The 17,408-nt window shown below is 31.1% G+C and overlaps 2 protein-coding genes across 2 annotated transcripts; both read left to right on the top strand.

Moving 5' to 3' along the window:
• Positions 1-6,238: 6,238 nt before the first annotated feature.
• Positions 6,239-7,237, top strand: LOC108472772 (mavicyanin-like). Its single transcript, XM_017774329.2, has 2 exons — positions 6,239-6,585; positions 6,703-7,237. Exons 1-2 carry the CDS (start codon positions 6,417-6,419, stop codon positions 7,095-7,097), a joined length of 564 nt encoding a protein of 187 aa, XP_017629818.1. The 5' UTR covers positions 6,239-6,416; the 3' UTR covers positions 7,098-7,237.
• A 3,469-nt stretch (positions 7,238-10,706) lies between these two features.
• On the top strand, positions 10,707-12,940 carry LOC108472690 (probable inactive patatin-like protein 9). Its single transcript, XM_017774241.2, is given in 2 exon segments — positions 10,707-12,226; positions 12,420-12,940. Coding segments are annotated over 2 exon segments (1,170 nt in total). The 5' UTR covers positions 10,707-11,291; the 3' UTR covers positions 12,655-12,940.
• The last annotated feature ends 4,468 nt before the right edge of the window (positions 12,941-17,408 follow it).

The following is a 17,408-nucleotide window of genomic DNA, read 5'->3' as shown; positions in this document are numbered from 1 at the left end:
AGGGAAAGCAAAGTGCATCCAACTACTAGTACAAGGGGGCTCCATGATAGTTTTACCTAATCCTACTCATCTATTAATTTTATGTCACTTGCATAATCTTTTTAAATGAGTCAAATCATCACTTAACAACACAAATGGAATGAATTTTTAATAAAATAATCAACTTGAAATTTGTTTCTAACATATAGGGGCTTATTTGCCCCTTTTTTTAGTCGAGAGAGTAAAATACAATCCAACTCCTAATACAAAAGTAAAAAGAAGAGGGATAAATTCCAAAACTATACATGAACTTTGATTTAATGTGTAATTGTATAATGAATTTTATTTTTATGCAATTTTATACATGAAATTTTGATTTGATTTAATTCTTGTAAATTATTGACTCAATTATTAATATAACATCATTTTATATTTATATATTACATACATAAAAATCATATTTATCTAACATAAAAATCATATTTATCTAATATAAAAATTATTAAATTGATGTATTTATTTCTTTAAATATGCATGATTAAATCAAAATTAAAGTTTCAAATATATAGTTGAACCACAATAAAATTTAACATGTATATTACACCAAATTAAAGTTTATATATAGAATTATACATTAAATTAAAATTTACGTATAATTTTAATATTTATCTCAATAAAAATCATCATCATCTCTCTTTTCCCTTTTTAATTCTCTATGTTTTACTTTTATTTTTATTTTGAATTTCCCCCCAACAGTCTCCCACTCTTGTCGTTATTGACTTCATAACGATGGTTCACCGGGGATATTCTCAATATTTAATAGATCCTCGAAATCCTCTATTCTATTGGTTCCATGATTTGGATTATCTCATCCCCAATTTTAGGAGGGTTTTGCTTTTGTTTGCTTCATCTTATTGAAAGTCATTTTTAAAATGTATCAAAAGTGATCGAAACATTTGAAGAAAGTTTATGTCTTTGCTTTGGTTGTTTTTTAGGTTTAATGTTTTTGCAGAATTCATGTTTGTTTCACGATTTCTTTCAAAATTTATGATTTTTAAAAATAAGATTTAAATCTATACTCTTTCACTAGGAAAACAACTTGAGTTTGACATCGTAAAAAAGTAGAACCAACTTTAGATGAAGTAGAAAGATAAAAGAAAATCAATCTTTTAGATAATGCAAACACATTTTTTTTTTCAGTTCAATTATAAATATTATGTTGTCTAGAAATTATTTTAATGATTATATTTGTCAGGAGAGTTGGGTTTTTTAAAGATGAGAGAGTTTTGTTATTGTTGTTGTTGTCATCTTTAATTGGCTAAATTTGATAATAATAAAAAGCTAGTTTAAAAAGAAAGGTTTTGGGCCGATTTTTGAAATATTTAGAAATAATAAGTTGATTTTGAAAAGAGCAACAAAAAAATACGTCCTACAATAAGCACTTTTTGACTCATCTAACTATTTTGATTAGAGGGTTAAATGTTAATTATTTTATCTTTAAGTTTCTTTTTATTGTTGAGTAATTGGTTCAATTTATCTTCTAAAACATATTTGTATTTTTTATTTCATGTTATTTCAAACTTTTTTATTCTTAATTAATTTTTTAGTTAGTAAATTTATTATTTTTAATTTTTATTTGTAATTCATCTTTTAATTAATAAATCTTTTATTTATAAAATTAATAATTGTTGTCAAATATCATTATTTTAGTAAATATAATTTTTATATGTGTAATATTTATTTTTCAATTCATATCATGAGTATAGTAAATTTTAGTGTTATATATTTTTGTATATGTATTTGAAATAATTGTTTGAAATACTTCACGATAAACACAATGATATTTGAAATAATTAATTGAAATATTTCATATATAAAATATTTCAAATTTCATACCCACAATGTAGATGAAAAATTAAGATATTTGAAATAATTATTTGATTTTATAATATTAAAATCACCTTACAAACAATATAGGTGGAGAAAATAAATATTTCACATATAAATAGTATATATCAAAAAATTAGTTAATGTTTTTAAAATAAAATATATTTAACATAATGATAAATATCAATTTCACCAAATTTATATTTTTATTATATAATTGGCAATAATCATTTTATTTTATAATAAAATAATTATTAATTAAAAATATGAATTAAAAATAAAAAACTTAAATCAATATATTTATTAATTAAAAATAAAAAACTTGAAACAATATAAAATAAAAAATACAATAAAGCTTGAAACAAATGAAATAAAGATACGAATGCGAGTATGAGAGAAATCGAAGCCGAGACTTAAAAATAAATACACTAATATTTAACTATATGACTAGATGAGCTAATATATCAAAAAGAATTAGAAAGCACATCCTATAGGACACTTTTTCATTCTCAACAAAATCGACCTATGTTCCTAAATATCCCAAAATAGGCCCAAAACATAAAATTTCTTTTAAAACTGACTTTTATTATTATCAAATTTAACCCTCGGTTATTGTAAAAAATAATACTACTTATCTGTAAAAATATACATAAATAAAGATGATGTGGATTAACTTTTTCTGGTTGGGCCTGTGGTTTACATGGTAGGAAGTGCCTATTCATTTTTTACAAAAATAATAAATATTAAACTTAATGGTATAAAAGGTTTTCAAGAATTTTAAAAAATTAATTAAATTTTTTTAATTTTTACATTCAATTGAGTTCTTAAACTTAAGCAATTGACCAAATTAATAATTTAACTGATGTTAATCATTAACTGTTATCAAATCAACTAAAAATACAACATGTCAACATTAATTACTAATGTGACATTATTGTGTCATCAAATATAAAAAATAAAAATTATTTAAAATTATTTTAAAATTGAAATTTAAAATGAAAATTGACAAATTATTATTCAATTTAATTTTAATTTAGACACCTAATTATCTAGATTCGTTCTAAAATTATAAAAATATAAAATATAAAAATAATTAACGTTTTAAAATTTTTCTAAAAATAAACTAATTTTTAACAGTGATGATTAAATTTATAATCGTTAAAAATAAAAATAAATAAAAATTATAAATTATAAAAATAAAAATTATATAAAATTAAAGAATCATTATAAATAATTTCTTTTCATATCAAATTCAACCATAATCGAAATATGAAAAGTTACTCTGAATTTGAATAAAATAAAAATCAATAAATTTACAATCCAACCACAATTTTCATTCTAATATCACATTGCTTCTTTTCGTAATAGATTAGTTGACTTTAGATTTAATTTATTTTTATTTTTGGTTTTATAGTTTTTATGTTTTTTATAACTTTGAATGATTTTTATAAGTTCTAATACTTTTTCATTTTTATATTTTATAAATTTTATGATTTTTATAATTTTAGAACTAATATGGACAAAGGAGTATCTATTTTCGAGTAAACCTAGATAAAAATTTATCCATATTAATTTTGAACTTGAATTTTTAAAACATATGCTTTTGTTTTCTTGGCATGATAGTGCCAAGTCAGCAACTAATGCAGATGTGGCAACCATTAACGGTCACATCAACAATTTCATTAGAAATTAATAGTCAACATCAGTCAAATGATTGATTTGGTCAATTTTATAAGTTTATAGGCTCAATTGAATGCAATAAAGTTGAAAGGGATTTAATTATTATTTTTAATTCTTGAGAGCCTAAATATTACTATAAAGGTATTTTGGTTTCTCATATTTTTATATAAAATTTAGAAAATATATATAAAAGACATCATGATTTTCAATTTCTCAACTTTACTCTTTCAACTAAAACCTTATAAATTTTCTTCACCCATATCATATTATGGGTGTACCATATCTAGTATTATTAAAGCATTTGTTTATTACAACAAATTTACGCTTTGAAATTCATAATTTCTTATGTTCAAATCTTATAATGTGTAATTAATCTTTTATATTTATTTTGAATTCACAAAAGAAAAAAGCATTATCATAATGATATTTATTACTCTATAAAAGGATGAGACCTTTTAAATATAGTATATAGTATAGGTTTTTTGATACAAAGTTTAGAAATATCTATAACTCTTTCAAACCTTTAAGTAGGAGAATAAAATGTAATTCAACGCATTTAAATTCATATCTTATTACATTAATAATAAAATCGATTCTAATCAATTAAAACTCAATTAAGTAGTATATAATATAGATAAATTCACATGTGTATGTCTATTTATAAAAGCTAAAGTGAAACTTATTGAAAATATTTATATTAGCAAATTAATTAAAAAAGTGAAAAAACCACCTTCATGTATTTATTGTTCTTTTTTTTTTCATTTGCGCTCATGGTCATGGAAGATGATGATTAGTGATTAATGATGCTTTTGGCCCTTTAAATTTGTCATTAATAATAGAGGCAACATAATTGCCACCCATGCATGGAGCATAATTTTCGGGTGTTCAAATTAACAGGTGGCTTATAATGGATTTTTTTAAATAATATTGTCCATTTCCGGTTTAGTATATTTGTTTCAAGATTCCAATAAAAGAAGCTTTATTGATTTATTTGGTGAAATTAAGAGCACTTTTTTGAACATCTTTTTCTTTCGATAAGGACATGTTGGATGTAAAGTTAAGTGAAGAGTTAGATCGGGAAAATTCACATAATTTGCTTGATAACAAATTCAAATGAAACACCACTCAGGAGGTGTAATGCTGGTGGACAATTTCTTTGAACAAGATTGAAGGCTATTCTGATGACCAATTGCTATTATTAACCTTGCTTATCATGACTGAATTGCAAATAATCTGCAATTGTCAAATTAAGATAATCAGTTTCTTGGATTATAAACTTATCCTGTCTGAATTCCAGAAACCATATCCAGTTTGGTTTTCTTATGCAGTAATAGTAATTGCGGGAGGGGGTTTAGGCAGCAGTTGACCAGTGAGCAGGAAATTCAATTTCATTTATTGAAATAGGAGCGGAAATGATGGTTCTGGGTTGTGCCAGAAACAATAGTTGTATCCGTTGTTAAGCTTTTAACCTCCAAAACATGTAAACTCAACAATGCCTGTCTAGCTATCTATATGAAAGTCATAAACTGCTTAGCCCCAGTTCTTCATTGCTTTTGAAAAATGCTTTAGAAAAGTGCTGTAGAAAAATACTTTTGAGAAGTACTTTTGAGAAGAGCTTTGGAAAAATTTAAGTGTTTGATATTGCTGTTAAAAAGTACTTTTAAAAAGTAAAATGTCTATTTTAGACATGATATTATAAAGTAACAAATATGTATTTAAATAATGTTTAAATTAGTTAATATTATGATATTTTAGTAAAATATAAAAAATAATTTATTATAACTTATTGTTAATATTTTAATATATAATATTAATTTTAAATATTTCTAAGTAATTAATATTAATTATTTATTAAATTTAATTAGAATATATAAACTATATTTAAATATTTAAATATAATAATTAAATATTTGTAATTAGAAATTGACATAATTGTATTATTTTAAAAAATATTTTTATTTTTAATTAATACTTTTAACACATTTGTAAAACTCATATTAAATAATTAAGAAAGAGAACACAAAATAATAGCATCAAACACATTTTAAATCAAAAATAAGATTAATAAAATAAAATAACAGCCAAAAGTACTTTTTAACTGAAAAAAATTAAAATTTATTACTTTTTCATCTCTAAAAAACATCCCAAAAGTTTTAGTATAGTCAAATTTCTTCTCTGGTAACTCATTTACTCCAACCGTCCTCCATATCTGTTGAAAAACAAGATCGATTGCCATGAAAATCTGCGCTGCATCAAATGATGCCATGGCTTTTATTTTGTCCACAATGAAGGAAATCGAGTATAATGCACAGTGCCAGGACCGGAGTGAAGTGAGTGCTACTAATTAATCATTCAGCCACGGAAACCAGATGTCACCTTGTGGTTTGGTAAAACATTGCAGTGGACCCCCAAACCATTTATTGTGCTGGACTGACCTCTTGATGCCGCAATACCCTCACTTACTCTAACCTCATCATTCTTAAAGGTCCCCCACTTGAAAAGCCATTCAAATTTCAAAGTGCCAAATGTTTTACCATTTCCCAAATTCCCAGACTTAAATTCCCGTTGGAATCCTAGGGCTCAGAATCAGTCAAAGACATACATGTGCGTCTCTGATTTAATATGGAGAGTGTTCATAACTTTTGCACTTCATTAAAAGTAGCAGTAGAACCAGTAATTGTTTTTTGTTTCTTTAATGTCATAGGGATTAGGAAATCTTTTCATGTAAGGACTAGGATAGAAAATTTGCTTATATAAAGAGGTCACGCCTCGAGGTTTTCTTTCACAAATTTAACTACTTACTTTTATATTGCCAAGCTCTTTTGGGGTTTCCCCGCTTGTTCTTCTCTTAATTGCGTTCTATATTGAGGATGGCTTGTACTAAGAGAACTCTGGCTTTCCTTTTGATGCTGGCTTTTGTAGGAGTCTCTCTTGGTGCAGTTCACAAAGTGGGCGATTCCACCGACTGGACTAGTCTTGGGAATATTGACTACCTCAAGTGGGCTTCCACCAAGAATTTCCATGTTGGCGACTCTCTTCGTAAGTACTTTTTCTCCTCTGCTTCCCCCATCCAGCCAGGGGGGTTTCTCGTGTTCTTTTCCTACAACTAATGATGTTTAATGTATTTGAGAACTGACTACCCTTTTGACAACGCAGTTTTTCAGTACAACCCTCAATTCCACAACGTGATGCAAGTGACCCACGATGATTTCCAGTCATGCAACGGAACATCTGCCATCGCCTCCTACACCTCTGGATCCGACTCCGTAACCCTCAAAAGGCCTGGCCACTTTTATTTCCTTTGCGGTGTTCCAGGCCACTGCCAAGCCGGCCAGAAAGTCGACGTATTGGTCAAATCATCGTCCAAAGCCCCAATTGCAAGTCTTAGCCCATCCACTTTAGGTTCATCGCCTGCAAACCCACCTTCAGAAATGTTGGGTGCTCCTGGCCCAGCTCAGAGCAGTGCCCTGTCTCTCATCTCCTCCAAGAATTCCTTGGCATGGAGTCTTGTCGCGGTTGGCGGCGTCTTCGGTTTTGCCTTCTACTTCTAGGCTGGCGCTCCTTACAATTGTGGTTGTGTTTGGGGGTATATTGGGATGGCATCATCATATTTAGGTCATATGGTATTAATGGATTAGGTTTGCTTGGTTGCCAGATTAAGTTAATGTTTAATTCAAAAAAAATTATATAACTTTTACTTTTTAACCTTATCATTTGCTTTTCTCCATTTTGCGCTATTACAAAAAAGAAGCATAAAATTTTCTAAACAAAGGGACTACGTAACATACATCCATCGCATTATCAACAAGGGACTAAACAAGTCGCTTTTACAAACTTGGTCTTGGTTGGATATTGGGCTGAAAATATTAGAGATGAATTTGAATTAAAAAAAATTAAGTTTAATCTTAAATTCAAAGATTAATTTAGAAAACAAAAATGGGCACAAAAGTTAATTAGGTAGTTTGGAAAATTTTTCTACGGAGTAACTCACTCTATATATACAAATTAAGTTGTAATTTAAATTCAACTTATTTATCAAATTGTAACTTCACAATTGTACATTAACTATGATCACTCTTTCTACTAATATTTTTCTCTTAAAAGTGTAACCTCACGCTTGTATATCAACTATGATCCAAACTTGAAAGCTTAGTTACAAATTAAACGTTACAACAGATTGTTTATAAAGAATTTACAAAAAATAAATAAATAAAAAATCATAAGATGAACTATATTTGTGTTTTCTTCAATTATTACATAATTAAGTAAACAAGCCTTCTTTAAATAAGCATTGTAGTTTGTAAATCTCCGTTCGAACCTACATCCTCCTAAATTAATAACAATATCAATATCAATGAAGTTAAAAATGAATTGAAATCCATTTTTTTTAATTTCAATTATTTAATTACTTTTTATATACATATAAAAATAAATATTTTATTATGTACATATTAGTATCATTAATGGCCTGTTCCCTAAAAAAATTTTTGTCATCATTGACCAAACACTCACGCGGCATGCTATTAATTTGAATTTATCAATTTACTGTGATTTAAAAATAGAGGAACTTTATGGTAAAAAAGAAAAAGAAAGGGAGAAACTCACCACTACAGCAACCTTTTTGAAGGGCCATTAAGTCGACCTATGTGCAGCGCCGTCTTCCTTAGGCCCAAGAGCTAGTTCAAGCCCATCCTCTTATGGTCCATGCCTAACCCAGTTCAAAGCATTACTCTGTTTCTCCTTTCCCAGCCGTTGAGTCAGCTGCTTTTTTTTTTTTCGGGGGATTCTCCAAACACTGCAATGCCGATACGGGCAGGAGTTTGTCATCTACGTCCATGAAGCTTCCTGCCCCACCGTCCCTCCACCTATTTCCACACGCATCCCCACCTTTGCAGATGTTATGTTGCACCAATATTTACACAATTCCATTCTCAAATTGCTGACAAATTACCAAAAATTTACAGTTGTTGTACTAATAGCGCTTCATCACTCCATTGTCGACTTCCTAGTTCTTACCCTACATTACCACTAACACTTCTTCATATTCCATAATTCCATTGTCTGATTGCAGCCGATGTTTTTTTCTTATAATATTGAATCAATAAAAAATTGCTCATAATATATAGGCTTTATTCCAACTGAACAGATCTTTTAAGCCAAGTCCCGCTGAGTGGCAATTAGCTTGCTATTCGACTCTGGCCGCTCTTGTTCCAAAGGAAAGGCATTTCATAGTTGATTAAAGGATAGCTTTTACCTTTCACCAATAAAAAGGTAGCTTTTACCTCTAATATCCGTATAGAATAGTTTGAACGCATTTTATAGGGTGCCTTTTCCTTCTAATATTCGTGTATCACATTTTATTTGTATGTAAAGATTTTGTCGGTTTTAAAGATGTGGCTGTTGCTATAATAGAAAGATAATTATTATAAACTCATTAATAGAATTTATATAATGAATTTCTATTAAATAAAAAATAAGAATTATATGAAAAAAAGTGACAATTAAATCAACAAAATTAAAAGATGTATAGTAGGTGCATGTATTATTATTTTTATGTATATTTTATTTTATATTCTTTTACATGATTAATTATGAAGTTCGTAATTTAACAAGTTCAATTAATTAATATGAGTTATTGAATTAAAATTAATCATGTGTTATTAAATTCAAGTAATCAATTTATAATATTTTAAATTCATAGTAAAATATTTAATTAGAGAACTTAATGCTTTATTGAATTGATATCTTTAACTTCACTCATTAAAGATTATTTTATTTAATAAAATATGATTAATGGATTTTTAATTTAATTTTTAAACATTTTATTAAAATGATATTTTAATTGAAATCATTTTTATTTAATAAATTATAAGCAATAAACTTGCTTATATGAAATAACTTTAACTTTACTTAAAATTTTAGACAATATGCTATTAAAGAGAACTAATTTAATAAAGAATGTGTTTCATAACCATGATTGTTATAACGAGTGACTATTATAGAGAGAGCAAACTATATATGTTAGTTTCATTCCTATGTAATAAAGGAAAAATGTAATAGGTGTTGATTACAGTCAATAAGTCAAGTAAAGTATCAATCAATGTTAGCCTACTATAAAGGTTAAACCAAATGATGCAAGAGGTCAAATTTGTGTACAGGGAATCGAAAGCAAGTTGCCTCAAACTGATTTCCTTTCACAGACCTCTTTCATCATTTAGTTTGACCTATATAATGGATTGATATTGATTCATACCTAACTTGATCTGTTGACTGTGACTAATACCTTTCACATTTTATGCTATTTTTTTTCTTTTAATTTTTATTTATTTATTTTGGATTGATGAAACTATTGAAATCGGTTCAAGGAAAACCAATTTAACCCCATTCAAAACATGTATTTTAAAACATCTTATGGAAGGTGTTTTATTTTGATAAAAATAACCCCTTCAAAATCTTAAGTGGAGTGGCAAAACTAAAATAAAGTAGCAGGGAATCATGTAATGTACAACATGAGTTATAATTAACCAACTTCATTTATGGAGAGTTAGATGTTTATAGTTGAAGATTTGAAATTAGGGTAAGTGTTAATGTGAATTAAGAAAAGAATATTGAAGAATGCAGGTTTTTAATGTAAGCATAGAATTAGAGAATGAAAGAGATGACTGCAAAATGGGACCAATGTTAATAATGTGATTAGTACTATTTCTACTAAACTAAGTACCTTTTTCAAGGGTGTTGGCAAAGAAATTAAGTGTCCATCAAAACCATTTCCTACAACAAACAACAATTGAATGGAGTTTGATATACATATCCCAATGTTGATGGCCAAATTTATTATCCTTAAATGTCCTCAATAATTATAATTTTCAATTTCAAAGTAATCTATGCATTGTCTGCTCAATTAAATATACAATCTACTATTTAACTTACATCAAAATGAAGTATGAAAAACAAAACCAATGCCCCTCAAACCTCGACTCCATTTGCCAAAGGGGAAGCAATAAATATTAAACCGAATTATACTTGTGGAATTCTATTCTGTTATCTTTGATTTTCGTGTCGATTTTTTTAGAAGCAGAAATGCTGCCTGGTAACTATAATTTTTTTTCCTTTTCCAAAATTAGTCTGTAAGTTCTGCATACATAGGTAGGCTCTGTCTAATACAGATATTAAGGAACGGAAACCGGAAGTCGAGCCGAGTAAAAAGCCGAAGTTGGCGCTTCACATAATCCAATAAGAACACGTGCAAGAATAGTACAAACTCCAAACACATAAGACTTACAGTAAAACAATAAAAAAAAATGAAGGAAAAAACAAAAGAAGAAGTGAGGAAGAAAGAACGCTGCGTATATATAAACACTACGCCCACTACGGCAATTATCAAATCAAAGGCCGAACCATCCTCCTCCTGTTCATCTCCTCACTTGCCCGCTCATTCAGTCATTTCCCTTTTTAACTCTCTCTCTCTCTTCCAGGAGCCCACACAGAAAACCTCACTCTCTCAACTTTTATTCCTCAGTCTACAGACATATTAATTCCAAGCCAGAGTGATAGCAAGAAACAGCTTTGCAAATACTACAGTTTTGCTTCTCGCCGCCATTAATGCTTATCAGCAATTTAGCGTAAATAGAGCCAAACTCTCTTTTGCTTTTTTCACAGACTTTCAAGAAGCCAGCGAGCCCGGCCCCCATCCCAAAATCTTATTTCTTCGTTGACGTTTCCTACGAAGAGAGGAAGTGTCTAAAATGGAGCTGAGTAAGGTAACTTTGGAGATCTTCACCAAGCTGGAGCAGAAATGGCTATCGCACTGTGAATCCACCACTAAGAAGGTCCGGATCCTCAGCATTGACGGTGGTGGAACTTCCGGCATTGTCTCTGGTGCCGCTCTTATACACCTTGAAGACCAGATCCTCTTCAAAACGGGTGATCATCATGCTCAAATTGCCGATTTCTTTGACATGATAGCCGGCACTGGTGTCGGTGCTCTTATTGCTGCCACGCTCTCTGCCGACGATGGAACTGGGCATCCAATTTTCTCTGCTAGAGAAGCTGTCAAGTTCATCACTCAGAATAACTCCAAGCTCTTCAAAGTGAATAGACTTGCCAGAGTTCTTCACCGTCGGAAAAGATTCTCCGGTAAGAGCATGGATAAGGTGCTGAAGGAAATGTTTAAGAGAGAAGACGGAACGGTTTTGACACTAAAGGACATGTGTAAGCATCTCCTGATTCCTTGCTTTGACCTCAAGAGTTGCGCCCCTTTTGTTTTCTCTCGGGCCGATGCTTCCGAATCATCAAGCTACAACTTCGACCTTTGAAAAGTGTGTCGCGCCACGTCAGCCACTCCAAGCCTCTTCAAACCTTTCCCCTTGGCATCCGTCGACGGAAAGACCTCGTGCTCCGCCGTGGACGGCGGTTTGGTCATGAACAATCCTACTGCCGCTGCAATCACGCACGTGCTCCATAACAAGAGAGATTTCCCATTAGTTAATGGCGTGGAGGATCTGCTAGTTTTGTCGTTAGGCAACGGTCCATCATTGTGTGGAAAGTCAAAGGTTAGTAATAATGGCGAATGCTCGACTTCTTCAGTCGTTGACATTGTGCTTGAAGGTGTCTCGGAGACCGTTGACCAGATGTTGGGGAACGCTTTCTGTTGGAACCGTGCAAACTACGTTAGATTCAGGTATGCATATTAAGCTCTCTTTTTTCTTTTCCTTCTTAAGAAAGTTTTCAATCCGTGATTAAATAAGTTTGACTGCATTGAAGGTTTTTTTTTTCTTCTCAAAAGCCGAACCTATTTAAACCTTTTTATTTTATATTTTGGATGTTATTATAAGTTCTTACTGATCGACATTGGGTGGCTTGTGATGTGCAAGCAATGTGCAAGCAAACGGACTGGAGAGTGAAAGGATGGTGGGGCCGAGAATGGAGGAGGTACTGGAGGAAAGAGGAGTAGAGTCGTTACCCTTTGGCGGGAAGCGGTTACTGACGGGGACTAACGGACAGAGAATTGAGTGTTTTGTGGAACGCCTAGTTGCCTCCGGGAAAACCAGCCTTCCTCCGAGTCCCTGCAAGGAATCAGCCGTTAGTCCGCTTGCCAACGGCCGTTAAACTACTTTTTTTTTCACTCTTTTAACCCCTTGTAAGTTGTAACCAACCGACCCTTCAAGTTTTATTTTAACTGTCCCCACTTGGGAGTTAAAAGAAAAGGGTGGCAAGTAGTGGAATAATAATGTCTCCGTTGTGAATTAGTTAATGTTAGATTAATTAGTAGTAAGATAAGCCTGATATTTTGAAAAAAAGATAACCCTACTATATAATTAGGAAAATTAAGTAAATTATAATTGTGTTTTCGTCTGGTGGACGCTATGCTAAAATCTATGAATTTCTTTTTAAATTGTTCCCTTACAAAGAAAAGAATGTCAGGCGCAACTAATTGATTGTCAAGTATTAGTGTCATCATGTTTTCAACTGAAAATGTGCATTAAACCTAAAATTCTTGGCAGCATAGCTGAGAATTATGAAAAGAGAGATCTAAGCAACAGGGGATTCATGCCATGGTCATTGGTTTGTGAGGCAAAGGACCACACCCAGCGTTCAACATACAGTAGTAAAAGGTGGATCAACCAATCAAGAAATATCTTAGCATTGAGGTAAGTAGAGAAGGTGCAAAGAGCTCAACTACCATGAGTGACAGCTTGTATGATACAAGCAGCCAGGAAAGAGGGGATTCAAAGAGTAGACTGGGGTGGGGGCACAGTACTAGTCGTGTATTAAATTGAATTTCCCTTCTGTAAACGTTGTAGCTGTGGCTGCTGCAAACAGAAGAATAGACATGGAAAGAGAACCAAATCCTCTTAATACTTGGATGGATATCCAACACTGTCAAACCAAATATATATAAATAACCCCTTCTTAATATCAACTATAAAAAAGTTGTAGAAAAAGAAACCAACTTTTCTCCTCAATGATTTCATTCATAGCATGTTCCTCTGGATTTCATTTGCTTCACTTTTGGTAGGTAAGTTTGGAGGACTGCAACATGTACTTCTCTCTCTCTTTCTCTCCCTCAGTTAAATCTCCATGATTTAATTACTTTATTTTCATCGGTTTATTAATCTTACTGTTCAAATATACCCTGAATAACCCCTCTCATAGCGCTGTTCCTGGGAATTGATTACTTTACTTTACTGCAACATGTACTGCTCCTGGGACCTCTAATCTGTATATGCGTATAGTTATAATTAGGGAGGGGGACCTCTCTCAAGTCTCAACTCAACCAAAACCTTTCGACTGTTAACTGTGATTAAAATTAATTAACAAGGGATATTTTTCTTTCTTTAAGAAATTAATCCCAAGTTTAAATGATTGGTATAATTGATAAAAATATAGTTTAAATGCTTAGCCAAGGCCTTTTCAGCTGATAATAATAACTGGTTCCACAAAAACATTGGTTACCTTTCTCTACCAGAAGAAATTCAAAGTTGATAATCTCCTGCATAAAAGAGAAAAATGGATATTATTTACCTACAAGAGAAGTGAGTGACTGTTTTGTAAGCATTACTCTCCAAATTTCTTATATTTAAATAGGAAACTTCTTCATGTTACTAGTTTCACACAACCAACCATCCTTTTCCTTTACAATTTTCCACACTTCAAATAAATGTAAATTGCGTTAACACTCTATTCTCTCAAAATCTTGATCCCTTAGAATGGGACAACACCTGAATTTGAATTAAGTATCTTTTAAATAAAATCTTAATTTTAAGGAGATAATATTAAAATAATTTCTACTTTTAAATTTACTCGAAACTCATCAAACAAAATAAATATACATTTCTTGTATAGATAAATATCATGCAACCATGCTGGCTTGTTTGGCTATTTCCGGGTACCGCCTCCATTCTCCTAACTACATTTCTTTTCTTTTATATTCTGAAAAAAAATATCACTGTTTTAGTCCAAATCTACAATTTTAACATAGATTCATTTTTCCAAAAAATATCAGTTCTTTATAGCAAATATAAACCCTTACTCGATCTTTCTTTTGTCTACTGATTCTTTCAATTATTGATCAGGTTAATTTATAAGTCGAGAAAAGTGCCCACACCCCTAATTAATTATTAATTACCCACTATAAATTTACAAATAAAAAGTAAAAATGTGCAGAAGCCATGCACATAGCACTGTGGTAAAAAAATAAGTTTGGGTATTATATGATACCCTAGGGAAACTCCAAAGTTAGCACTTAGCACGTGGTTTTTAAGTCTTTTTAACTTTGCTCCCAACTAACATTATGGTTGAAAACAGCTTCAGAGTAGCTAGTAACTAACTAGGCATACCATACCATACCATCCCATTTTATTTTATTTTTATTTTTTTTTAACTTTTTCACTCTGGACTAAATTTAAAATTGAGTCTAATCGAATTGTTTAAATGAAAAAAACACTTCTTTTAATATTTTTTTACTTTCTTCATTCTTAAGACTCAAACCTAAAATCTTACCACATTACCATTATTTACCATTTCATTTTATTATTACTCGAGTCCATCTGCACTTAATTAGTTTAAGGGAAGTTAATTTGTTTTCTTCTTTTGGTAAAGCAGATTCCTTGACCCTTTTGTTTCCACATAAAGATAAAATAAGCTTAATTAACAACTATTTTGGTATTTTGGTTCTCCATCTATCTTCCACCCGGGCCCCCAATTTGATTAAGTTCTCCAACATCATGAAATTAAAAAAAGCAAAAAGGGTAAGGGAATCTAGAGTTTAATTGTCGATGTATAGCCTGTCATGCAAGCTAAGCCCAAATTTAATATTGTATTATTCACTGTTGGTGAGTGTGACCCATCCTATTCATTTGATGCAGACCACGTCATCTAAGAGTTTCTAATTTGATTAGTGAATGGGAAAGTGAATTGTGTAAGGTTGAAGTGATACAAATTTTCCATAGGAGGCAATTAAAGTCCCCACGCCCAATTTTTATTAAGACCTTATGTTTAGAATCCTTGGCCACCCAATCATTACTTAGCTCCTCCAACCTTTCTAGTATCTCGTTTCTTCGTCTAGACTAGCTTTAATAATATAATTATTGCCACCAACTTCGTTTTCATATTCAAGCCAAAGCGTATACACCGAATGCTTGGGAAATACTTCAAGCTAGCTACCGCTTAATGAGGTGATATACCTTTAGTTATGGAATTTGGCAATTATTGTGTAACTAACAAGCTTTCTAAAATATGTATACCGTACACTCTCAAGTCAGGATAGGACTGTGTCAAGCTCCACTTGGTGCCATCGGGTAAGTCATGCATAATGTCCCTGTAGGTTTGAATTGTCTTGGTAGTTCTCAGGTCTCTAAATCACTTGAATCTTGGTTTTTAATGTCCCTATACCAGAGCAAAAATCAACATACAGTGGCGGATTAGATCAGTCAGTCTTTATTATTATAAGAATCAATCTCATGACTCTTGTTCCATCATGTAAGGATTCAAAGAAAAATTAACCAAATATAAAAACAATTTAATTAATTACTACAATATAAATAAATTAATTGCGTCGTGTAGTCGTGATCAGCCATAGTTGATGATACCGGAACCGGCCAAGCAGCAATATCTAAATTCAACCTCCTTAGGAAAATTGTATGCATTATACGTACAGCTGCCCTGCCCTTATAAATGAAATCTGATACCAGTAGGTACATATAAGTTCAGATATGGAAGGTGTGGGGGGTATCAGTACTGGAGTACTGACTCACTGATCACCTAGCTTAGCAATAAAGCCAAACCCAATCACTCTCTCTGTCTCAGTGGTTATTTTTCATGTTAAGATGAGAGAGATATTTTAAGAGTCCTTCTCCGGACAGATAATGCCCATAAAAGTACGTACGATTACTATACAACCGCCCTCACTGAACTGCTGTGTTGTCAATTAAATACAAACAAAAAAGTCGAAATCAAAGTGACTAGGTAATGCATGCACTGCTTCATAATAACTCTTTGTTTTTCCCCCTACTTTTCTCATTATTGCTCTAAAGTTAAATATCATTATATAAAATTTAGTATACATATCCATATTTATAACTAGTAGATAACTAAGGAAACACTAATAAAACATACACTAGGAAGCACCGATTGGCAACAGTACTGCCCATTCCGCCATGTCTCTCCTCCACATATCTCAGTCCCAGTCTCAGTCTCAGGCATGTTATATTTATGTACTGGTATAGATTATGATAAGATTTTGTCTCCTAGGGTTAAGTTTCTTCTATACAATAACGACAAAATTAAACAAAATTACGTGTATGTATGTCTTCTTTCAAAGAGCAAAGCTATATATACATGCCACTCCTTTTGACTGTCGGATCCATAATACGAACCCTACCCTACCAACTCATTCTTGATGAATCAATCAAGCAGAGCATATAAATTTTATGAATCTGTTCCCTAAACCCACTTCAGGTTATCAACTATTAATGGAACTTTTTGTTTTTAGAAGTTTACTGATTGAATTAAGGAAAGAAAATCCAAGTCTAAAAAGTGGAGAAAGTGACCAGTCTGATCCTGATGAAGATTATAAAAAACATAGATGGGGTAGCATGTCATTTAGATGTTGGAAATCATTTTGGGTGTGGGAAATCGATTGTTTTGGTTTTTGTTTGTTTCTAATTCTTTGTCCATGGGAAAAAAAAGAGGTGGAAAACCCCCAACTTCTGTAAAAGCTACTTAAATGGGAATTTAAAATGCACTACTTGTTGGAGTCACGAGATTTCACAAGATCCTTGAGATATAGAACAAAATGTAAAACAACCACCACTAAAAAAGTTTTGTTTATCACTGAATTTCAAAAGTATTATGCTAGCAAC

Source organism: Gossypium arboreum, chromosome 11 (genome assembly GCF_025698485.1).
Source record: "Gossypium arboreum isolate Shixiya-1 chromosome 11, ASM2569848v2, whole genome shotgun sequence".
NCBI lineage: Eukaryota > Viridiplantae > Streptophyta > Magnoliopsida > Malvales > Malvaceae > Gossypium > Gossypium arboreum.
The sequence above is the reverse complement of the archived record's forward strand: the minus strand, read 5'-3'. Positions and strand labels throughout refer to the sequence as shown.

Coding starts and splice junctions, on each gene's coding strand:
- LOC108472772 (XM_017774329.2), top strand. CDS start 6,417: ATGGCTTGTACTAAGAGAACTCTGGCTTTCCTTTTGATGCTGGCTTTT. Junction 6,586..6,702: donor CCATGTTGGCGACTCTCTTC/GTAAGTACTTTT, acceptor TTGACAACGCAG/TTTTTCAGTACAACCCTCAA.